Source organism: Pogoniulus pusillus, chromosome Z (assembly GCF_015220805.1).
Source record: "Pogoniulus pusillus isolate bPogPus1 chromosome Z, bPogPus1.pri, whole genome shotgun sequence".
Lineage (NCBI taxonomy): Eukaryota > Metazoa > Chordata > Aves > Piciformes > Lybiidae > Pogoniulus > Pogoniulus pusillus.
Genome location: NC_087309.1, coordinates 56,638,644 through 56,663,697, shown reverse-complemented (window position 1 = coordinate 56,663,697; position 25,054 = coordinate 56,638,644). Strand labels below are relative to the sequence as shown.

At 37.9% G+C, this 25,054-nt stretch overlaps 1 protein-coding gene across 1 annotated transcript in view; it reads right to left on the bottom strand.

Annotated features, from left to right (window-relative positions):
* Positions 1 to 25,054, bottom strand: part of KDM4C (lysine demethylase 4C) — a 330,384-nt gene that overhangs the window by 92,016 nt on the left and 213,314 nt on the right. Inside the window, exons 16-17 of the mRNA XM_064176762.1 lie at positions 14,166 to 14,221; positions 11,182 to 11,290 (exon numbers count right to left, since the gene is read on the bottom strand). Coding sequence (XP_064032832.1) covers positions 11,182 to 11,290; positions 14,166 to 14,221 — 165 coding nt within the window. The remainder of the gene's footprint in view (positions 1 to 11,181; positions 11,291 to 14,165; positions 14,222 to 25,054) is intronic.

Here is a 25,054-nt window from a genome sequence, read left to right as displayed (position 1 = left end):
GGACAAATCCTTCTCCTGCACCTGGAAACCCTGCCAGCTGATCATCCCTGGACATACGGCATCCAGAAGCAGCAGCACCAAGACAGAGACCACTTCACCAGGAGAGAAGGTCAGAGAAATCATGTTTACCCCAGAGACTGGGAACACTCATCATTCTCCTGCAAGCCAGGACAGATTCCAGCTTCACCAAGACCCGAATACTGGGCACACGCTGTGACACAATCCCAGGAGGGTGATTAATGATTAATACTTAAGAGCAACACATTTAAGCAAGCTTCAATTCCTTTGTAATATGTTACCTTTGTCTTAAGAGCAGACACAGTTTCAGCCCTTGCTGGGCAGACAGTATAGTTGTTAAGAGGCATTAAGCCTAAGGGAATCTTTCTCTCTGTCTATAGTTGTTGATAATTTGATATTTCCATTTAATAATCCAATCCCTGTAAATATATCCCAGCTGTTTTCATAACCTTGCACATAAAGAACTTAATTACATAGTGGTTGGAGGTGGTACAAATTTGTATATATTAATTTTAATAAATAATTTTATAAAAAATTAACACCGCCTCAAATTAATATCTCACCTCCCCCTAACAGAGGAGAAATAAGAGAATCCCCTCCACAACATGTAGTCAGAATTTTCCTGTCTCCATAGTCCTCTTTTCCAAGTGCTGACTATTTAGACCAGGGGTCCTCAAACTTTTTAAACAGGGGGCCAGTTCACTGTCCCTCAGACACTGTGAGGGGCCAGACAATAGTTTGTCGGGGGCTGGACTATAGTTTGGTTCCAGCCCAGTAGTGTCGGGGGCCAGAAATGTTTTTAAAAAAGGCTGCATGTAGTGCTTAGTGCCATGATTTAGTTAATTAGATGGTGCTGGGTAATAGGTTGGATTTGATGATCTTGCAGTTCCAACCTGGTTAATTCTGTGATTCTGTAATACGAAAAAGCAATGCTACATACATGACCTCACCTATACACACACATATTTTGCAGACAGAGACGAACTTAGACAGGACTCTCTCAGCCATGCATATCTTACTATGGACTATTAATCATGCAGACCTTTACAACCACCAAAAGATTTTTAGAGTAAAAATCCATTTTCTTGCACATAAAGTCCTCTTTTCAAGTAAAAAAAATTAAAAGACTAGTGAACACTTTAATCACTCTGCTTTCCTTCTTGCAGACATGTCCATATCTTCAGACATTATTTATAGTCATATATATCTAACATTTTCCATTTTTTTCATAAGACTTGATAGTATGGTACAGCTTCAAGACACAAATCTGACAGTCTGCAATAGGATCTGCTCCTTGCAGCGTATTACTCTGACAGTAAGTACAGTACAGTCAACAGTGTATGTTCTTCTTACATACTTATTAAAAATCTTACGAATGCTGCCACTGAAGCATGTACACTACATTGTATTCTGTATGACTGCAATGAGTCATTGCATTTTAAAGACATTATAATCTGTGGTGATCACTGAATCACAGAATGCCAGGTTGGAAGCAATCCTCAGGATCATCTGGTGCAACATTCCTAGGTGATAATGTAGTTTAACTGAGAACTCTGTCAAGCTGAGCCTTGAAACTGACCAATGTTCAGGAGTCCACTACTTCCTCTGGGAGGTTATGCCAATGCCTAACTGTTCTCATGGTGCAAAAATTTTCATCTGGGTTCCAGCTGTAATCTCCCCAGGAGTAACTTTTGTCCACTGCTCCTTGTCTTTTCCATGTGATTCCTTGTAAAAATGGAGTCTCTATCCCCCTGGTAGCCACCCTTTATGTACTGGTATTTGTATTAAGGTCTCTGCCAAACTTTCTCTTCTCAGTGCCCAACAAATAAAATTTGAATTAATTTGATTTTTTTTTTTAAATCAAAAAGTGCACTATTTAAAGCTAATTTATTAGCAGCTTTTAAACAATTTGGAAATGTTTTTTAAAATGTCTATTGTGCTCCCTTTGCCTGCTAATGTGTGCAAAGTGTTAGTTAATGCATGAATTTATGTATGGTATAATCACAGAATCACAAAATGTGTCTGGTTGGAAGACACCTTGAAGATCATCCAATCCAACCCTCAACCAAGCACTGAAGGATCAACACCAAATCATGCCCCTAAATGCCAGGTCCACACACTGCCCTCAGGGATAGTGACACCATCACTGCCCTGGACAGACCATTCCAGTATTTGATAACCCTTTCAGTGAAGAAGTATTTCCTAATACCCATCCTGAACCTCCCTTGGAGCAGCTTGAAACCATTTTAGCTAGTCCTGTTGCTTGACAATAAGAAGAGACTGGCAACCTCCTCATTCCAACCTCCCTTTTTGTAGTGGGCATCACATTTGCTAGCCTTCAGCCAAATGGGACACTCCAACATTAGTCAGGACTGTTGACAAACAATGGTGAGTGGCTCGGTGATCACTTCTGTTGGCTCCTTAAGTACCCCTTGGGTAGATCCCACCCAGGATTCTCCTCAGTTACTTTTGCAGCTATATGTTTTGAAATGATGGGAAAGTGATCGGCGCCTCTTTGTATTACCAGATGTGACAGCAACGCCAATGTGCATCACTGCAAGTGTTCACTTACTCTTTCACAAGGACAAGTGAAATAGTTCTACTGCTATTCTACTAGTTGATTGAATGATTTTCTCTACAAATTAGTACACAGAAGATAAGCAGTGTCCTCAAATGTTTTGGTCCTTTTTCAGGTTTCATACATCATTAAAATAAAATGACAGGCAGGACAATATTTTCTCATTCTTTTAAAAGCTCATAAACATTTTTTTGCTTTGATTCCATTCTTCAGTGGCATACCACAGAAACCTCTGTATTTTCAGAATTGATGTACCTTTCAAAACTATAATCTTTGGCTTTCAAGCTCACTATTACTTGCCTTCAGGTGCAAATTTAAAAGTGTATAGGCTTCTAAAAAGAACTTTATGTCTTCAGCCGGATACTGAAAGCCTTGTAGATCAGTCATCATCACAGTGTAAATTTCTTTTCAAAATAATGTTCCTCACTCAGAGTACACTTGTGCTTATACTCAGTTCACTTGTCAAATACAAATTTGAGGTCATCAAAACCTTCAGGGCAACTTCAGCTATTCCAAAACTCATTTTCTACCTCTATTTTGTTGAAGAAATAGGATTTCAAATATAAAAATAATAGGAAACTCTAAAGATAAAGAAACAAAGGCATCTTATGTGCACATTTCAATACATCATCACAGTGACTGCCTACAAGGACAAAGTCAATCAAATACCCTTGCATTTAAAAACACTGAAAATATCAAAAGCAGATAATGTATTTTGATATATATATATATATGATACATATTCTATTAAAAATAGTATTTTAGAGTTGGCATTTTCAATACATACATTTAGGAACAGATGCAAATGATCCTATTTAAATGTTTGTTTTGTAAGAGATGAAACATTTAAGCATTCTCTTATTTACCACTATGTCACATGCCTAACAAGAGCAAATGACACTAGGGGTTGGTATTCCAGTTATTTTGGTGTCATGGAGGCAGGGGATTAATGTGGCCAAGTCAGGAATTACATGAAATATAATTATTTTATTTTTCCTGGAACTCCACCCCCAAACTATATACAAAATTAGTTTGGTTTATTAACAGATTCAGTTTCATTGAGAGTTTCTTCCAAAAGGCTAATTACAGATAAATATAGATATTTAGGAAGTCAGGAAATGGAAAAGGCTAAGCTATAAACACAGCTTTACCCCACTATCAATCAGGCTGAGCAGAAGATTAAGGGAATAGCGTGTATTACTCACAGAGGTGAGATAGGCATTAGGCAATGATCCTTTGCTGGATTTCTCACCAGGGGCAGCATTCTGACATTGCAGGCAATACCCAATAACAGAGATCCACAATGTAGAACCCCAAGGCAAGTCACAGAGCAGTCAAACTCGAAAATGTCTTGAGCACCTCTTCCCAAGTGGAATGGTCACGGAACAATGCTGCCTGCAGAGCGGCAGGGGAGAGCCAAAACTGCTAGGGTCCCTCAGTCTGGGAGGCATCCAGGAAGTTGGCTACTGATAAGGTCTGAGAGGGGGCAGTCCAGATGCTGCTGGCTCACTCTCAAAGGATCCCAGGCTTGCCAAGCCTGCTGGTTTTCGCAAAAGGGTGCAAAAGTGGGGAGAACGGTCCAAAAGCAGAGACGGGATAAAACCGAGAGCCATACCAAAGGTAGGAGCTGTCCAAAAGCAGGGATCATCCAGTCACGGCAGGAACCTGTCCTTCGCAGAGGCAGCAGACTCTTGAGATGGGAAGTCTCAAGGCAGGAACCCTCAAGCTGGGAACCCTTGCACTATTTACCCTTTTTCTAGACGAAGTGTCCATTTGCCATTTATAGCGGGCGTGAAAACTCAGCATTGGCTGGGTTGGCAGCCCGATTCCAGTGCAGGCTGCTACATGGGTCACCCCACTTGCAGAAAGGCACCTTTTGCTGCCCCCCTTCAAGCCCGCAGGGCAGGGAGGAGTAGCGGGAAGCACCTTCTTTTCCCATTCAAATCCACGGAGTGGAGAGAGAAGAAAGGAATTTGTAGTACCCCAGGACATTTGGTTTCCTTTGTCATATGACAGTATTTTTATTTAAGTCTATTTTTGTGTTCTATGTTTTATTAATACAGAATGACAGACGAGGGAGTATTTATTCTTTCCTTTAAAGGCTGAGATTGTTTGAGGGGTCAGTCCGATTTTTTCATGTCCAAATAATTTTCATGCAGTTATAGTTCATATTTATAATTATAGCTGAGTAATAGCTGAGTAATTAACACTCTTTTGAAATCAGATTCTATTTAGGTACTTGGGGAAAAGCTTTTCCCATTACAAAGCAAAATCAAGTTTTATTGCTGACTTTGACACATGCAAGAAACCACAATCTGTTTTCTATGATCCAAAGCCTCATATATATAAACAGCCAAGGAAAACAGGTTTTCAATAGTGGGAGTTTAACCCAAGCTTTTCTCTTGGAGACTTAAGGACAAACTAAACAAGGCAAAAATAAATTAAAATAAAGCTAAACTCAGCTAGAAATCTAAGCTTTATGTGCTTTGTGTAAACTGTTAGATGCCGTTGAACTGTGTTGGCACAAAAGTTGACACCATGTTCATTCACGGCATAAACTCTCCTCCAAATCACACACTTGTTACAAATTCTCATCAGCTGAAGCTCTACAGATTTAGACAAATTTCACATGGTCCCCCTTCATACCATCACTTCTCACCAACTTTGCCTCCCCTCTATCTACTCCTAACATTTCCACTGTGATTACACAGTATTTAAATCAACACTTGTATCTTTTCACATTTCTCATATGTCTGCTGGTAAACTTACAAATATAGAATCATTAAGTTTAGAAAAGACCTTCACAATCATCTGCTCTAACTGTTAAACTGAAATTGTCCCTGTGGAACACATCTACATGGTTTCTGAATACTGGAGGAACTCCCACTGCTCCAAAGCACACCCACTCTTTCAATGAAGAAAGTTTTCCCAGTACCCAATCCAAACTCCCATAGTGCAACATAAGGCTGTTTCCTTTCATGCTGTTGCTTGTTACCTGGGACAAGAGACTGATCTCCACCTCACTACAAACTCCTTTCAGATTGTTGTACAGAATGACAAGATTTCCTCTCAATCTCATTTTCTCTAAAATAAACAACTCCACTTCCCTCTCTCAATCCTCATATGACTTGTGGTCCAGACCCTTCACTAGTTTTGTTGCCTTTCTTTGGATGCACTCCAGCAACCCTACATCTTTCTTGTAGTGAGGGATCCACAGTGTCAAGTACAGAGGAACATTCATTTTCTTAGTCGTGCTAGTCATACTATTTCTGTTATAGGCATTCTCAGCCACTTGGGCATACTGCTGCCTCAGGGTCAGACAGCTGTCAGTCAGTGCCCTAAAGGTCCCTTTCCAGCAGGCAGCTTTCCAGCCACTCCTCCAAGCCTGCAGAATTGTATGCAGTTATAGTGAAAAAGTGCAGAACCTGGAACTTGGCCTTGTCGAATCTCATACAGCTGTCCTCAGCTCATCGATCCAGCCTGGACCCTGTGTACAGCCTTACTACTTTTGAGCAGTTCAACACTTTCAACCAACTTGATGTCATCTGCAGACTTACTGGGAATTCACTCAATCTCACATCCATCTTACTGATAAAGATTAAGAATGCCACTTATGACTGGTCAACAACTGGATTTAACTTCATTCACCACCACTCCCTGGACTTTGTCATCCAGCCAGCTTTTTACACATCAACGTTTATACAAGCCATGAACAGTCAGTGTCCTCAGAATAGTGCTGTCAGAGACAGTGTAAAATGTTTTACTGAAGTCCAGGTGGACAACATGTAAAACCATTCCCTCATTCACTAGGCAAGTCACCTTGTCACAGAATAAGATCTGGTTAGCCAAGCAGAACTTGCCTTTCCTCAGCCTATGCTGACTGGCCCTGATCCACTGGCGGTCCTCCAGGTGTCATGTTATCACATCCAAGGTAATCTGTTCCATAACCTTCCCCAGCGCTGAGCTGGGGAATTGATTGGCCTGCAATTCCCCAGGTCCTTCTGACATTTCTGGTAGATGAGTGTCACGTTTACTTAATTTGGAGACCACTACAACAGAGACCACTTGGAATAAGTGTTTGCAAAGCAGCTAGCAAATTGTAGTTTACGTAAAATATTGTTTCCAAATGTGTGATATGGTAAAGTATATGCCCCCAACTATTTCATTTTAGACCCTGTGTGCAACATATTTGCTTTCCAGCTTGGTAATCACAAATTGTTACTTTGCATGGCTACTGGAATTCACAGGGTCTGATGGATGTCACTGACCTGGCTCAAATAAAAAAGAAAAAAAAATTAGAAGAAAGAAAGAGAGAGAGAAAGAGAGGAAGAGAGGAAGAGAGGAAGAGAGGAAGAGAGAGAGAAAGAGAGAGAGAGAGAAGGAAAGAAGGAAAGAAGGAAAGAAAGAAGGAAAGAAAGAAGGAAAAAAGAAGGAAAGAAAGAAGGAAAGAAAGAAGAAAAAAAGAAGGAAAGAAAGAAGGAAAGAAAGAAGGAAAGAAGGAAAGAAGGAAAGAAAGAAGGAAAAAAAGAAGGAAAGAAAGAAGGAAAGAAAGAAGGAAAGAAAGAAGGAAAAAAGAAGGAAAGAAAGAAGGAAAGAAAGAAGGAAAGAAAGAGAGAAGGAAAGAGAGAAAGAAAGAGAGAGAGAGAGAGAGAGAGAGAAAGAGAGAAAGAGAGAGAGAGAGAAAGAGAGAGAAAGAAAGAAAGAAAGAAAGAAAGAAAGAAAGAAAGAAAGAAAGAAAGAAAGAAAGAAAGAAAGAAAGAAAGAAAGAAAGAAAGAAAGAAAGAAAGAAAGAAAGAAAGAAAAGAAAGAAAGAAAAGAAAGAAAGAGCGAGCCCAACTCTCTGATGAAAGAGAACAGGACAATCTCATTTTACCATTCACATGTTTCAGAAAAAACATAGTCAAGAGACATAAAGAGGAGAAACTACAGGTTAGCATCTTTGTGGATTACCCTCTACACTGAGTTTGCCTGAAAGGCCTTTTGCTTCACATGAAAAGTCAGTTAGACTCCATCAATGACATGAGTGTACATAGTATTCTATAAAAACCCACTGGCTTGCAAACATGAAACAACTGCATAAAATGTTCTACTTTAAGCATACCTCAAACATTGATTTTTACTCTGTATAGTGAATATTTGATAATGGAAAGATTGACAGGAAAAACACTGACTGCAACCCTAAATCTCTCATGAATTAAGACAATTTAACAGCAATTAGCACATGTACTACCTAAGCAATAAAAAAGAGCCTACAATATATTCATGATTGCACAGGCATTAATTTGTCACAAATAAAATACACTTTTTTTCCTTTGACACTCTTCAGTAGATGCTACATTAAGGGCAGTGTCAGCTCAGCTTCTACAGATCTCTGGAAACAGTATATGTTCTGCTTATTTGAGTTTCTTAGTCTGTCAGGGAGAGAGACATGAATGGTGGGAAGCAGGAAAGGAGGGGAGGGAAGAAGGGGGACTTTGGGGGCAGAAGAAGCAATGTTTAAAAGAACTAAAACTATTTGTTCCTTACATTGCAAAATCTAGTCCTGGTATTGAAGCATCCTAGAATGTAATCTATACTTTCATATTTATTTCAATTGTTTTCTACTCATTTTAAAAAGAAAATAGATCAACAAAACACATTCCAAATTTTATACTGGAGACATGATATAGAAAGACAGCTCACATTTGTGAGCTATTCCATGCTTTAACATAAAGAATATTATAAAGATTAAGATAAAGATAAGCCAAAACCCAAAGCTTTTTAAAAAATACTGTTTATGAAGGCTCAATATCAACAAAAAAATCTACAAAACTTACCTTTCCTTATACAAGGAACACTCCCTGACTTTGAATGATGCAGATAACGAACAAAGAAATGCTTAACCTAACAAAAAGGATAGCTGTGTTGCTGGAACTGGCTGCTGAGGAGCAATACTGGTAATCCCTACCACTGCAAAGGAGAAAAGTGGCCTGAATTAGTTGCTCACAGATTCCAGAGCCAACGTCAAAGTCTGAACACTTTTACAAAAATTAACAGTAAGACAGATGGTATCAGCTGTCTACTCCAAATTTGACAATGGAATACAATGAAAGATAAGAATGGAAGTGGGGTCAAGTGGAGAGAAGAAAGGACAAGAATTTCTAAAGAAAAAAAAATTATTTTGAATATAATTCCCAGGGTTTCTCCTGGTGCAAAGAATGCAGGGGATCAGTGGGTATGACAGCACAACTATTATTCTGTAGCATCAGTTGTCAGGAAGTGAAGACTAACACAAGAAGCATATGTCATTTGAGAATGATGTGACATAAATAAACATGGGGGTTTTGAGTAACCTCTTTAAAGGAGTAGGAACTTCTTGTTACAGGAAACAAGAAACAATTTATGGCAAGTTTCTGACATACAGGGCTTTATACAAAATATAAATTATCTGTTTGATTTTGCCTAGTATCTACTTCTGTAGAGTACACAACACTACAACGTTATTCAGGAGACTTAGTTTATCTAGGGTATTCAACACCAAATGGAGCAGAGTGAAAACAACAGATAACAGTAACTTAATTGCCACCAAAAGCCATATAGAGTACTGGAGTACCAGTGGGTTTAGAACAGATTTTTCTCTGCTCTTTTACCCAAAGTGCAGCATTTTATTGGTCTATTGACATTAAATCATTACAGAGTCTCAGTAACGGTCAAACTGCCTACTTCCCTTAAATTAATACAAGCCTAGCTATTTCATTATAAATTCAATGTCAGAAACGAAGACTTGGAAAAGTAAGGTTTAATGAGCCAAATCAAGATTATAGTGCTTCCTTTCCTCACAGTAAGGCTGGTTCACTACTTGCAGCGATAGTACATTTACAGCTGTTATAAATTACCCTGCCTCTCGTTTTTATTGTATTCAGCTGAGTTCCTTCAGCACAACATTCATTCCACTCAAATATACACACTCTTCTACTTTCAAAAACAGCTTTAAGGAAAGCAAGTACTGTATTACTAAATGTTCAGGGACTCACAGGAGACAAAAGGGTACATGCAGTTTAATATGATCTGTAGTGCTTCAATGTCATTTTATACTGAAGGAGGCTTCAAGAACTGAAAGAAGCACTAAGGACTAAAAGCAATCTTCTATGAACTGAAGGAAAAAAATTACCTAGGAACTGTAAATCATGTAACCTCAAAAATTTTGGCTTCCTACTTTGATAATAAATAATTTTAAATTCAAACCTTCTTCAAAAGACTCCTATACTCCTATTACTTTTATACAGTTGAAGTCATGCACAGCCCAAAAAAATAATTTCAGCATCTGGCAAGTTAAGCACTTCTGTGTTTTCAGGCCCTAAATTAACAAATTTCAATCAGATACATACTTGTGAACTGTTTAAGGTTTAAAAAAAAGAAAAGAAAAGCAGACATATGAGTTAACGTAATAAAGCAATTCTCGGTGTTTCTATTTGCTTTATTTTCAGATTATGAAGAACATTTTTCAAGCAAGTCTCATACACTCTTTAGAAATGTGTTTTATGCTATTTTTAAAGAACACATGGAGACCAAAAGTTTAAGATCTTGAAAAAACATTTTTTTGAATGGATTGAAGTAAATTGAAGAAAACTATCAATTTAAGCCATTAAAATTTGCATTCTACATTTAGAAACAGAGCTATAAATCACACACACAAAAAAAATCAATTAAATTAAAATGTAATTAAAAGAGCAATAGTTCAAAATGAGCAAGTACAAGGCCTGGCAGTCTAAGATCCATGTTGGAAATATTGCAGGGCAGACACAGAAAACTGAAGATAACATTTCCCCAAGATTTTTAATGTCCTGCTACTTTCTGTCAGATGACATCACAGTGATGTGCACTGTGACAAATTAAACAATTCTTGAATAATATGGAAAGGAAAACGTTCTTATATTGCACTTCTGCACATCTTCAGCATGGGTACAGCAACCTTCTTGAATAACGCTATTATTCTGGATGTAACACTGGATGAAGCTCCTAATAGCTGATGCACTTTTATTCATGTTTTCCACAAGCTTTGGAAATTCCTCAGAATCCCTCAGGGTTTTTTTCATCCAATACAATCTGTGATTCATTTTGTGCACATTTTTCAATGCCAAGATGGTAGAGATATCATGCAACAAACAGATCATCCATCCTTTTACCTTCATTAGTTCCTCAAAGCAAAAGTACACAATAAGAAGACTTTGCAAACAAGTACTGTGTGATACTCCCAGTTAGTTTGGGTTTCAACACTTTCATCATCAATGCAGTTTCAAAATGGAAACATTCCACAGTTGACATGGGTCAAGTCTGTTATTTTTTCTTCTGAGTGAGGCCCAATTCAAACTTCTTTTAATAAAATAAGCTTCTTTTCATTAAAGCTTTTAGCAGTGTTAATAAGTTTCCATTATAAGTCAAAGAATAAAACCCTGATAAACCTTGTTTGTTTTTCATTACCTTAAACATATTTTACTTCCCTCTACTTGACAACAATCATCAAAATCCAGACTTCTAATACATTTCAAATACTGGAACACCTTATGTAGCAATATATATGAAGCATATAGGAATGTACTACTCACCAATGTTAATCTTTGCAAAGGTATTTTGCTAGTGTCTATCGGTGTACGCTCTGTGACATTACCAAATCTGACTTCTGGGATGGCAATTGCACATATTACATGTGCCCACCTGTGAAAAGTGGCAAGTCAAGAACACTACCAAAACAACCCATAGAAATACAAGCATTGAAGATGCTTTGTTACTTGCTGTTGAGTTCTCTCAGAAGACAACCATCTCTAGATACTTCCTTATTAGGATTTCCTAAGCTTATTTGATATGTATTTAACAAACCTTAGAACACTTCCACATGTAATTTCAGACTTGGATTTTACTGCAATTTCATTAAGCATATTTAGCATTCCATTTATTAAGTGCAAGGGGTTTGTAGTTGTGCTACACAAGTGGATGTGTAAAGATCATGTTACTTAGTCTGTGTGCAATTTATCACATAGAGTATTCTGGACTAACATTACTCAGACATGAGTAGCTATTTTTAGGCAACACACACGATCATGATTGCTCACATCTACTGACACAGAAAACAAAGTATTCTATCAAGACCAGTTCACAGACACAAAGACTATATGCCTTCTATATTAATCAGCAAGCACTGGTATATCCTTCAAATGTTAGTTCAATCCATAAATATAAAAATAAGAAATGAAATCACAAAAAAAAAGTTAATATACTGAAAGTGCATTTTATACAAAGTAAAAGAGGAGCTAAAGACATTTTTATTAACCAAGAGTAGCCTTCTGAGACTACTTCAAAAATCTTTATTAGGGCAGATCACAAGTTTCATTCTTTGATTCATATTTGTCTTAGTATCTGTCATTGACTGTACATTTTATCTCATCATCCCATCTGTTCTTTTTTTCTTTTTTGTAAGCCCTGAATGCTTGCTTCACTTCACTTTCTGTAGATCTTCACAGACACGCATTACATGAGACCTTAACAGATCAATGCAAATGCAGGGCAGAGCTAAAAGAGCTAGAGCTTGATGCAACAGAACAGAATTTACCTCTCCTTCACTACAGTGGTGCTATTTCAATAACTCATCTTTGACAAGAATATCTAGAAAGGTACAATATAACACATAAGGACAAACTGCTGTCACATGACATTAAAGTTGTATTGGCCAAAGTGAAATAAGAGCTGTATGTAAAGAAGACAAATCAATTGGAAAGTTATAAAGTTCAGTCCAAATAAAAGCAGATAAAGTTTATAGATCCGCTATTTTATTATAAGGAAAGTTTTGCTTATGTTCTGATTAAAAGAAAAGAAGTCTTGCTTTTAGATTGTTGCTTTTTTAACTTTAAATAATATCCTTTTCCTTTCCATTGCTGCCTGATCTCCTGCAAAACTACACTGTCTTATCATCTAAGCTTTATGAGACAGAACCACCATAAATAAAATGCCTCTTCAATACATCTTCAAGCAAACCTCTCCACTCTGACATCTGTTGAAAGTCTTAACAGAATTTAAAACAATTGCTTTGTTCTATTGAAAGCAAGGAATCCCAGTTCTCCTATGTGGTAAATTGTTATCCACTCCCCTCCCCACTCCATGGTTGAGCCATTACACATGTAATCAGTATGTGAGAGGGAAAGAAGAATGGAAAAGAATGCACAGTTTTGATTTTACACTTTCTGGAGGAAAAAGACGTAATTGGGACGTATTCTTCTGAAAACTCTCAAAAGATTGGAATGGCAGGTAACACCGACAGATCAAAGACTCAACATTTTGTAGCCACTGCAAGGAGTTAAAGAAATAGCTCAACGCAAGCTGAACTACTTTTACAGAATTCTCATTGCATAAATCTGTAACAGTAACCCACAGAGAGACATAATGTGAAGCCAAAAAAAATAGGTATAGTTATGCAGAGAAAGTCACTTTCTGTAAACCTCTCTGATTTTTTTTTCTATGAAGATCAATAAACATTTCTAGAACAACTTAATTGATCTACAATAAAGACAACATCTTTTTAAAGATGCAACAAGCAATGTATCAGCAGTAAATACCAAAATGATGTGATAATTACATTTTGCCAATGAGAAGAGTAAGTAGCAAATTGCAAAAAGCAGCTGACAATTTTCCTATGTTCATCAAAATGTCCACTGAAATGGCTAAAATATTAATGCTACCTGAAGGTAAGATCTGCCCCGAGTTTCACGTAAAAACTTATCCTAGCCAGACAATTTTACAAGGGTCATGCAACTCAATGCAAATCACTGATCTAACCAAAGCATTCTTGCACGTTAAGCGGAAAAGAATGCTGCAGATAGATCACATCTTACCACTTCATTTTAAGAGGTTAAATAATGAGATCTACATGATATTGCTGACAGGACTCATAATACATAAAGACTGTTTCACTATTTGGTTTGAAAAACACAGCAAGCTGCAACGCTTGCCATTTTTCTACTAAGCTTACTTGGTGTAGCATTCTGCCACCCAAATACAGAGATAAATATCAATGCTGTTAATTACATGATGTCAGCAACAACACCACCCTTGACAGTGCAGAAGAAAAGTGTATTTTGAAAAGTCATTTAAAAATCTAAATTTACTTACACATTACCCAAATTAATATATTAAAAATACCATTTCTAGAAGTTCAAAGATACTGCATTAAATCCTTCCTTCACAAATTTCCAGGACCAAAGCAGAAATTACACTTTGCTGTTTGATATGACTTGCCCATGCAAACAATGACAAATGAGCTCTCATTTACTTTCTTTACACAAAAGCCAGCAGAATAAATAAAATTTCGACCGTGTAAGTGTGTGCAAATACTAAAATGAATGCACATTCTACAGTTTACATTTTACATACAACTATTTTACAAAATGCCAGTAGCACATTTCAACAGAGGCAATTTTAATTAGGCAACAATTCAGCTTAAAGGGATACCGTCAAGTGATTCGTTTTACGAATGCTTTGTGGATGTGAATGGATTGTGAATAAAGCTTGAAAGAAGCACACACAAGTGCAAAGCACTTACCTCTTGTCAGCAGTTTGCTTTAATGCACCACCTCTCAAATTGCAGAGACAACAGTCCTAAAAACAAAATTGGTGTAGAAAAGAAATAAGCTTAATTGACTGGTTACAAATCGGTTCTATTCAGTTGATCTTAAGGATATGCAAATTGCTAACATAATTAGTTACTGTACTACAAACTGCCACTTACAAGCATCACATTCCTTACAGGGAAAGTTCAAGAATACAGTAACAAAAAGAGAGACTCAAATGAGCTGAAGAAAAATAATTTTTAAGTATTACTCATAAGAAAAGTGACAGAACAACTTTGAATGCAATATTAAATCAAAAGGCATTTAGTCAAGACTGCCACAGAAAGGCTGACATTGCCAGAGATTACTGAAGTAAAACAAAGTAAAATGATACAAAATTAGTTGAATAGAAGTAACCAAGAAACTGATTCACAAGCCATTGACCCAAGTCAAGTATGAAACCCTGCTTGTTCCCAACAGTTCTCACATTTATATACCTACATAATATGGGTCAAGTTACCTGTTTTGGGCCCTCTCAAAACAAAAAGAATGTTTCCTCTGATGCCGCACAGCTTCACTACCTTGATCTTCAGTACAAAGCCATCTGCTCCGTGGGCCCTCAGCATAGTCTGTTTCAGATGTTTCCAAATAATATGCCAGAGTTTTTCCTACCTCTATTTGAAGCTGTGCCTTTGAACAGATACACATGCGTTCCTACTTTCCAGTCCTCCTCTCTGATTCTCTCTCTCTTTCCTTTCAGCCTCCTCCTTTCCTGAATGTATTCTTTCCCTTTTTCTCCCTTGTTCCTTCACAGGAACAGGTGAGAAAGTGTTTCCATAGTAATTTTCCTCCCTGTCTCCATTTTTCAGGTCTCCACAAAGAAGCAAATGCACAAAATTAAATTAATAGATTCTGTGCCTGTATATCTATACTCAGATCTGAAAGCCTGCCTCCCCAGACCTCTATATTTAAGTAGCCCTTGCAGGGGAAATAACAGACAAAAGCCAAAAGCAAGCCTCAAAGAATTGTAATGTAATACTCAAGCCTGATCGCATCTAAACCCCTCCAATAATAAAGGACTGTCTGCCAAAACCCTAACTATTTCATCATATTATGTCTTCATTACATTTCCTGTGAGAAAGGCCTTTCCTACCTAAAAAATACTTCCTTCTAACAATGGAATCTTTGCAATTTAAGCACATAACTTTAAGCCTTAACTACCAAACCCATGAAGAACAATTAACCCCTTATCTTACAGAGAACACTTTTAACTATTCAGTGTAACTGCAGAGTTGTGAAGAAGAAAAGTGAGGTCCACTCCTTTACCCACAAGAGCCTTTGGATGGAAGCTAACACATTCCAGACCACAGTTCCTCTCATAATAGTAAACACTGGTTACTAAAATCAGGAAATCCTAAGGCTTAAGGTACTGAAAGGGGAAAGAGCAGGAACAAGTAGCTTCAGCATGTAAGAAAGAAAAAAGGAACACAAGGAGACTGCTGTTGCATCACTGAGAGCTTCCACTTACAATGTTTGTAAATTTTGGTAGCCTCTTCAGTGGAGGGAACAGCTCAAATAGTGAAAGGCAAAATTGTGTAGGATTTCTCCATGTGGCTGTTGGAGAGTAAATAAAACTGCTCCTTCTAGAATCAATATTTCTATTCAATTAGCTGCACCTTTATGAGGTTCTCTTGTAGCATTTTAGGAAACATGCTCGTCTGTCAAGTGCAGCACAAGCCAGAATCTTACTGGGGGGTGGACTGGCTGTAGCTAGAGCTAGCGGAAGGGAGAACTGAAGAAAGAGGAAGAGATGGAGCAGGACAGGCAGTAAAGGGGGAAAGAAGGCAGAGAGGCAGGGAAGATGATGGTGAGAGTGAGGGAAAGGCAGGGAAGGTTATTTTCCCCTTTTCTCTCCACTTGTGAAGGTAAAGTGAAATGCCAGAAACCTGCAATACAGTTTATTCTTCCACTTCTCTGTCAAAGAGAAAACAGGCCAACAAACCTCATGCCATTCTAGATTCACATGCCAAATTCAGTCTCACATACCACCTCTATTTTAACTTCAAATCATTACTCCTTCAGAGAGACTTAGACAGGCTGGATTGCTGGGCAGGGAGAAATTTAATGAAGTTCAACAGGGACAAATGTGGAGCCATAGAATAGAATCATAGAATCATAGAATCAACCAGGTTGGAAGAGACCTCCAAGATCATCCAGTCCAACCTATCCCCCAGCCCTAGCCAGTCAACTAGACCATGGCACTAAGTGCCTCATCCAGCCTTTTCTTGAAGACCTCCAGGGACAGTGACTGTTCTTTCCCATGCACCTGGGAAAGAACAATCCCACGTATCAGTGTAGGCTGGGGACTGACCGGCTGAAGAGCAGTGAAGGGAGAAGGACTTGGGAGTCTTGCTGAATGGAAGGATGGTTGTAAGCCAGCAGTGTGCTCTTGTGGCAGGGAAGGCCAGTGCCATTCTGGGGTGGATTAGAAGGGATATGGTTAGTAGGCCAAGGGAGGTTCTCCTTCCCTTCTACTCTGCCCTGGTGAGGCCTCATCTGGAGTACTGTGTCCAGTTCTGGGGCCCCCAGCTCAAGAAGGACAGGGAACTGCTTGAGAGAGTCCAGTGCAGAGCCACAAAAATGATTAAGGAAGTTGAACCTCTTCCTTATGAGGAGAGACTGAGGGAGCTGGGGCTTTTTAGCTTGGAGAGGAGACGACTAAGGAGTGACCTCATTCATATTTATAAGTATGTAAGGGGTGAGTGCAGGAGGATGGAGCCAGCCTCTTCTCGGTGATGCCCAGTGACAGGACAAGGGGCAATGGGTGGAAGCTGAGGCATAAGAGGTTCCATGTGAACCTGAGGAAGAATTTTTTCACTGTGAGGGTGACAGAGCACTGGAAGCAGCTGCCCAGGGAGGTTGTGGAGTCTCTCTCTCTGGAGATATTCAAGAACCATCTGGCTGCATTCCAGTGTGATCTGCTCTGTGTGATTCTGCTCTGTCAGGGGTCTGGACCAGATGATCTTTCAAGGTCACTTCCAGCCCCTGATATTCTATGATTCTATGTTTTTCAACCATTGTACATAATCATCCCTTTCCTCCCTACATGTCATTCTCTTCCAAATAATTTTAGATAGGCACACATTTCCATGACCACCTGGGAATAAGTCAAGTAGCACTAAAAAGAACATTTTAAATGGAACAGACATTCAGAAAGACCAAATACTACAAACTCCTAAAAAAGAACTTATGCAGGACCTCTTGATGGTCTGATCCCCTACTCATTTGCAGTTCTGCAAGGAGGATGAAGTTTACAATGCAGAGACAGAATAACTTGCACAGAGAGGGAAAGAGAGCACGAATCTGATTCAGTGGAAATCTTTGCAATGGAAATGCTTCACTCTCTCACTTTCAAAAGTAAAAGTCTGATGAATCACCCATCTGTGTATCCCTTGCCTTTTTTCTTTTTAAGGGAAGCTTTTTTCCATGTTTGCTATTAAAATTCTTTAACTGACTGCTGCTCTGTTTTGCAAAATAAACAGAGTTTTGCTCCTGCTTTACAAGCTTTGATGTTCTTAAGCCATCTTACTTTGCAATTCATTACTCAAATAATGATGACCTTTTCCTGATTCTAATAAGTATTTCTCACTTTTAAAGAGAACTTTGATCATGAGCTGTGTAACTTTAATGCAACTACAGGCCTTAAAGAAGTTCCACAAATAAATTAAGTTAAAGTAGCCTAAGAAGAAACTTTACATAAGATGCTGCTAACAAATTTCTTTTGAACATTTACTGTCTCTTGAGAATTGTAAAAATAAAGAATTGAAAATTAGACACTGCAGGAGACAAAAGTCATAATCCCTACCTACTAACTGCAGAGCTTTCACTCTAGGTTAAAAAATAATAATACTAAATTGTATTTTTTAAAGTGGAAAAAAAAGTGGGCGGGGAGGGAAAGGCAGCCCAAAGAAAAGAAAGTGGCTGCACATATCCAGCTAGAAAAGGTTCCCCTCTGTAGGGCCTACAGGAATCTGAATTCAATCCCTTCTGCAAAAATACCTATAAAAATCTTAAATAAGCAGACATTCACAGTGAATAACAGTTGTTCACTGTCTACTGAGTACACTCTGTAACAACCCAGGCCCATAAAAACTAGAAAATTTCACCAGTGTTCATAGCAAACTTGGGTAGAAAGGACCAGAGGCTTAAAGCTCATTGAACACCTTTTGTAAGTCATGCCTGCACTGCAATACGTTGTCCTATATCCGTGTCACTTGGATTTTAATTCGTGCTCAATTTCAACATTCTGCAAGCAATGAAAACACGGTGGGCCTGATATTTAGAAATGCTAATATTCCTAATATGTGATATCTGCCACGAATGGCAGTGAAATCACATGTACGTTAGCAACTATTACCCACATTCATACTGCAAAAGAGAGAGTTTGTGCATCTGTATGTGCCTGCTCTCAGGCTGTGTGCAAAAATAAGGGTAAGAACAGACTTCATTATAGAGCATCACCTTAGAACATACCCAATCTGATTCACAATTACTTTGCAAATCCTTTAAACAAGTAATTTTGTCATTTGTATTTGCATTAAATAACCATTTCCTAAGCATATTATTTTACACTTATCTAAATTAAATCTTACACCATTTAAAATTGCTCATCTGCTTAAAAAAAAAAAAATCTCCATAACATTCTAGAACTCCAAAATAAAAGTCTCTCTTCTAGTATCTGTATAAAGTAAGATGTCTCTATAAAACTCACAAGCTTCAGCATGCGAATGTTCTCTTCATCATTTACCTTTTTAGTGGAGATGATGCATTTTTTTAATAACAATACAGACCATAGCTATAGTTTTGGGACTAAAACCCAAACTCTGCATAGAATGAAAGCAAATTTTGTATCCAGCATTCCTGATCTGGTTTATTTTCATTTCTCTGTCTCTCTCACTGCTAGAATATCCACCTAATGCTGGAAGTTAATTAATGTGAATTAACCTTTTTTTCCTTTGATACATACATCCAAAAGATGGATCACAATTTTTTAAATGATATGCTACTACTCAAGTATAGCTGCATATTAATTATTGTTGCATGGATAAGTACCACACAAAAAAGAAGCCTATTCACATGCATAAATATTTTAACATTAATGCATTTGGTGGCCTTTGAGTATTTTTTACACTCTGCCAAAATTGAGTCATATTGACTGCAATGCTTACAAAAAGCAGTTTTCACGCATCTGGTTTGCATACTTTTTCATCAGAAACAGCATTCTATATCAGACAGGAAGCTGCCTGACATAGCAAGGTGTAGCAGAGTTCACACAAGCCACAGCAAAGGGCTACGTAGCAAGTTATACAATGGTTATTCTTACAGATAACTATGAATATGCTCCACATGGTCTGCTTTCTTGTGAAGGTGCTGTTTGACCTTCCCTCAAAGACCCTCTAAATTACAATGGCATCTCCAATGAACTGCATTTATCCAGTTAAATGAAATATATATCTTTTATCAGTGGAAGAAGACAAGATAAAATAAAATACATGTCACTATCAATTAACTTTGACACAATTTCAACAACTTCCTCATAAAACGTAGTCTCCATGATCAACCTAACAATCTCTTCCAGCTTCTTGAAATCTCTGCCATTATGAAGTTATTTATAATAGCTAACCAGAACATTCCCTGATGTAGCTTAAGCCTTTTTGGTTTTACTTCATGCAACATGAACATGAAAACTAGATTGTTTCTTTCTTTTTTGCAATTTTCCATCTACAGTCAGTTAAACAATCATCCCTTTTTCACCTACTGTTTTTGTCTGTGGTAATGTATTCTCCCCTGAAATGCAATGAGAGCAAATTCTCAGTGATGTCAGGCAAAGCATGTTTAGTTGATAGATCGTTCAACTCACATCTAGAGAGATGTATTCATACAATGTTTACCTCTGGACTGCAGTGAAGTGTTGCTAGTATCATACACTGTATCCTTCAGGAATTCTATGGCAGTAGCTTGAATAATTGCTCCCTATTCCTTGGTCTGTATTCTAGCTTCAGTATCTTGGATGTTTCTTTATTTAATTATATTCTGTATTCCAGAATATCTCAATAGTTTACCAAGATCTCATTCATCTGTGATTAACTTTACTTCACAGGCCTCTTGGTTTTGTTTAGAAAGAAAGAAAGAAAGAAAGAAAGAAAGAAAGAAAGAAAGAAAGAAAGAAAGAAAGAAAGAGAGAAAGAGAGAAAGAAAGAATGAGAGAAAGAGAGAAAGAGAGAAAGAAAGAGAGAGAGAAAGAGAGAGAGAAAGAAAGAGAGAAAGAGAGAAAGAAAGAAAGAAAGAAAGAAAGAAAGAAAGAAAGAAAGAAAGAAAGAAAGAAAGAAAGAAAGAAAGAAAGAAAGAAAGAAAGAAAGAAAGAAAGAAAGAAAGAAAGAAAGAAAGAAAGAAAGAAAGAAAGAAAGAGAGAGAGAGAAAAGCTTGTATTCAGCTAAAATCATCTGCAACAGCTCCTGCACAAGGGAATAACAAAGCAACCTATGACTAGTCAGGCCACAAAAGAGAAAACAGTATGGTGTTTGAAAGATTCTAGTAAAATCATGAGGGATTTGGAAAGGGCTTGACTAAGTACTCCAATACAGTAACTAAGTTGTTGCTATCAACAGAAAACAGCAGAAGATTCAGAACAAAGGAAAACATTCTTCACAGAGGATGTGCTGTTTGCCAGTTACTCTGGCTGAAAAAGAAGCTGCCTAAGTTCAGGAAAGAAAGATTCAATGAAGGTTAGCTTTTACTTAGTAAGTAGAAAGATACTGCCAGCTTCTCATTTTCATATTTTAGGAGACTGAGAAAGCATTAAGGACAGCTTGCTCAAGACTTATATTCTTCCCCAAGTACTTGTTTCTGGTTCTGCTAGAGACAGTGTAACAGACTACAATGGGCTTTGGTTCAATTCACAGTATCACAGTATCACAGTATCATCAGGGTTGGAAGAGACCTCACAGATCATCAAGTCCAACCCTTTACCACAGAGCTCAAGGTTAGACCATGGCAGTTGGTCTTAATATTCTGTGTAACCTGCTGTGGGTTATCTGTCATTTCAAAGTTTTACAAAACACATTAAAATGCTTGAGAAAATATTTTAAAATCTTGAAAGAAAAGATACCTAAACATTAAGACAACCCTGTTGCTTGCAAATGCTATCTACACAATGCAATATACATGTTTAATATTCATGTGCTTACAAGGTTTGTGATTTTGAAAAACAAACAGAATGCATTTGCCCAACTTCAAAATCATATAATATTATTAAATTATTGTGATAACCTTATTATCACAGCTTTACTTAGCAGTGATACCATAGAGAGTGATTTGCCATTGGAATGGGCTGCCCAGAGAGGTGGTGGAGGCACCATCCCTGGAGATGTTCAAGAAAAGCCTGGATGAGGCACTTAGTGCTATGGTCTAGTTGACTGGATAGGGCTGGGTGCTAGGTTGGACTGGATGATCTTGGAGGTCTCTTCCAACATGCTTGATTCTATGATTCTATGACTCAATCGTTTCAAGTAAACATCTTGAATAGTGGTTTGAAGCACTGCAAGTGTTGACATCCAGTTAACAATATATTCGTTCATCCATCACACACACACACTTTCTTGCTTCAGCCTCCATTTTCCCCCTGTCTACTGACTTTGCCTGGTGTTTAAAAGTACTTAAAAATCTATGAAAAGTGGCTAGGTTAGAGTTTTTTCCCTTAGTATTTCTAATAAGAGGCTACAACAGCTTTTCATTTTAAAAGTCAACTGCTACAAAGTTGTGTCACAAGAATACTGGTTTACTAGCCTCATTTAAAAGTAGCTAATTAAAATAGACATCTAATCTTAAACTCTGCCACAGCCAAGTCAAACAGATATAAATTGTACAGCAAAGACTGATAAACATCTCTAGTTTTCTTCAAGCCACCCTGGTGGGATTTTTAGAGAGAAACCTTTGAACTGAAAAATAAATATCCTTAGCCTTCCATCTTCTCTCTCAATGACTTTGTAATGCCCAAGGTCACATTTTCTACTAGTACTAACACAGATGTGCATTTGGATAATGCACTGCTGTCACTTTCCAGATTATTTATGCCTATATTTATGTAAACTGAAAAGTATCAGTGTTTCTCTTAACATATTTGAGAATGTAATTTTTTTCAGCATTGGTCCAGTAACAAAGATTTTAATCTTTCCACACCAAGAGGATAATTTATACTTAGAAAATACTTCTGAGGTAATTTAATTCCAAACTGAGAGTTGTCCAGTACAAGGATTCACTTTGCTGGATACTAATCTTATAACTCACAATGCTCATTTGTATATAAATACTGTCAAACTTCCACTATCATCTGCCTCAACAATATTACAGTTTTATTGAGCACTCTAGATTTGGGGTGCTTTTTAAAGAAATTGTTACAGACAAACACTACTCTGTTCAAAAGAATAAAGTGTTACCAGTGATTTAAGCATTTTGTAGATGCTTAAAATTCACACTGATTGAATAATTCCATGAAGAAAGCTACCACAGGTTAGCATTTATTTAATACGTAGTAGGTGGCTGCAAGTTTTAAGCAGGTTCTTGAAGATTGAAGGTGGCCACATTTGTGCTATGCATAAACATTTTATTTTCACATTCCAATCCATTCAAGACATCTGGGAATTTCAAGTGTGCAAATTATCAGCTACTTAATTTCCATATTTTATTAGCCTAATTGCACAGACAATCAGACTATCCTGTTCTTGATTCAGAGATGGCCAAAAATTTCCTTGCAATTGCAGCTCTCAGGTCATGTCAGGCTGAGGCAACACTATACAAAGTAGTCCTTTGCTGTGCTGTCGATGACACAGCATTATTGAGAAGTCTGATCTGTAAGAATGCAAAAAGTAGGAGAGAGTTGGCTGGGATAAGAAGACTTGAAAAAGTACAGGGAAGAGAAGTGCTTTGGGAAATGGGAGTAGGGAGAGCATTCTTCAGCCAGAGAAGGAACTGAAACTGCAGGGGCTGAGACTGAAATCAGAATCAAAATATTGATTACAGGTAACCTGAGTAAAATGAACTCCCATGTTTAATGGGGGGTGGGGGTTATGTGTTCTTTCAAGTTGCAATGTGCCTATCTGAACCAAAAAAATGATACATGACTGAATATTAAATACTTTCTGCAAGAGTGATTCTTGGTGAGTCAGTTTTACAAAGTGTTTACAGCAGAGACAGACAGTTCCCAAGCATTCAAACTAGCAAGATTACAGTCAGCTTCCCCTTTGAAGGGAAGTCACATTGAAGTTAGTCACAAAATAAAAAAATTACAATTATTCCTGCAAAATATAGTGAGACTGAGAAAACTGCTGTCAGATGATAACACTAAGGCTCAACACTTGGCAAACACACACTTTGGCCACAACAACCCCAAGCAGTGCTACAGGCTGGGGACAGAGTGGCTGGAGAGCAGCCGGGAAGAAAGGGACCTGGGGGTACTGGTAGATAGTAGGCTGAAGATGAGGCAGCAGTGTGCCCAGGTGGCCAAGAGAGCCAATGGCATCCTGGCCTGCATCAGGAACAGTGTGGCCAGTAGGACAAGGGAGGTTATTCTTCCCCTGTACTCAGCACTGGTCAGGCCACACCTTGAGTCCTGTGTCCAGTTCTGGGCTCCTCAAGTCAAGAGAGATGTTGAGGTGCTGGAGCGTGTCCAGAGAAGGGCAACAAAGCTGGTGAGGGGCCTGGAACACAAACCCTAGGAGGAGAGGCTGAGGGAGCTGGGGTTGTTTAGCCTGGAGAAGAGGAGGCTCAGGGGTGACCTCATTGCTGTCTGTAACTACCTGAAGGGACATTGTAGCCAAGTGGGGGTTGGTCTCTTCTCCCAGGCAACCAGCAACAGAATGAATGTATCTGTTTTTTAAACGAATAAATACTCAGACTAGACTTATTTTGCTAAAGGAAAACAGAAAAAGAAACACACAAAACTTATGGGTTTAACTTTTCCTGCAATGCAAATCATTCCTTTTCATTAACAACATCCAAATGCTTTTAAAGCTTAGTAGTAAAGTCAGTCTGAAAATTAAGATAATGTAAGCCAGCATGCATATAGTAATTTTAGTGGTTAGAAGGCTCTGAAACAAGGAGCTTATAGTGGAAATGCTGACACCGAATCCGTGACAAGGGTACCACTATAAAAAGATTGTTCAAAATCATTATTTTCAGTGTGGTCCAAATGGGCAGTTTCTGAACTGGGATGTAAACAGCTCTTATATCCCACTTTTCTGATGCGTTGGGGAATAAAGACAAAAACAATGCCTTTAATTGATATACTAGGCTATTCTAACCACAAAAACACAAACAAACCAGAAGGCTGTGTATCAATAGTAGAATATACAGCATGAAAATGCTCATCTACAGTAAAGAAAATTTGTTAATCCATTTAACACTTGCCATTCAGCATAGAGGCTGTTCTCAAAATCAGTGCCAACTGACCAAATTAAGTGCTATTTTTTTCTGTAATACTATGAAGGATTAAACTAATGTGTACAAAGCCATGCAGCTTCCTCAGTAGCCTTATGAACAACTAGCTTAACACAAAGTAAAACACTCAAGCACATTTACCTATTTCTTTTCTCCTTATTCTTTGTAATTCTCTCCTGTTCCAAATACTTTTGTCCTCTAAATAATAAAGATACTTAGATTTAGGTACTACAGCTGCTAGGTGACCACATCCTTGCACACTGTGTAGAATGCTACATTCTCTGTAATGCCAGTCATTATTCTTCCTGACTCCACTAGCTTTCTTTAGCAGAAGCATTTAAGATTAATGAGGCATTTGTTCTCAATCGAGGCAGTTTGTATGAATACA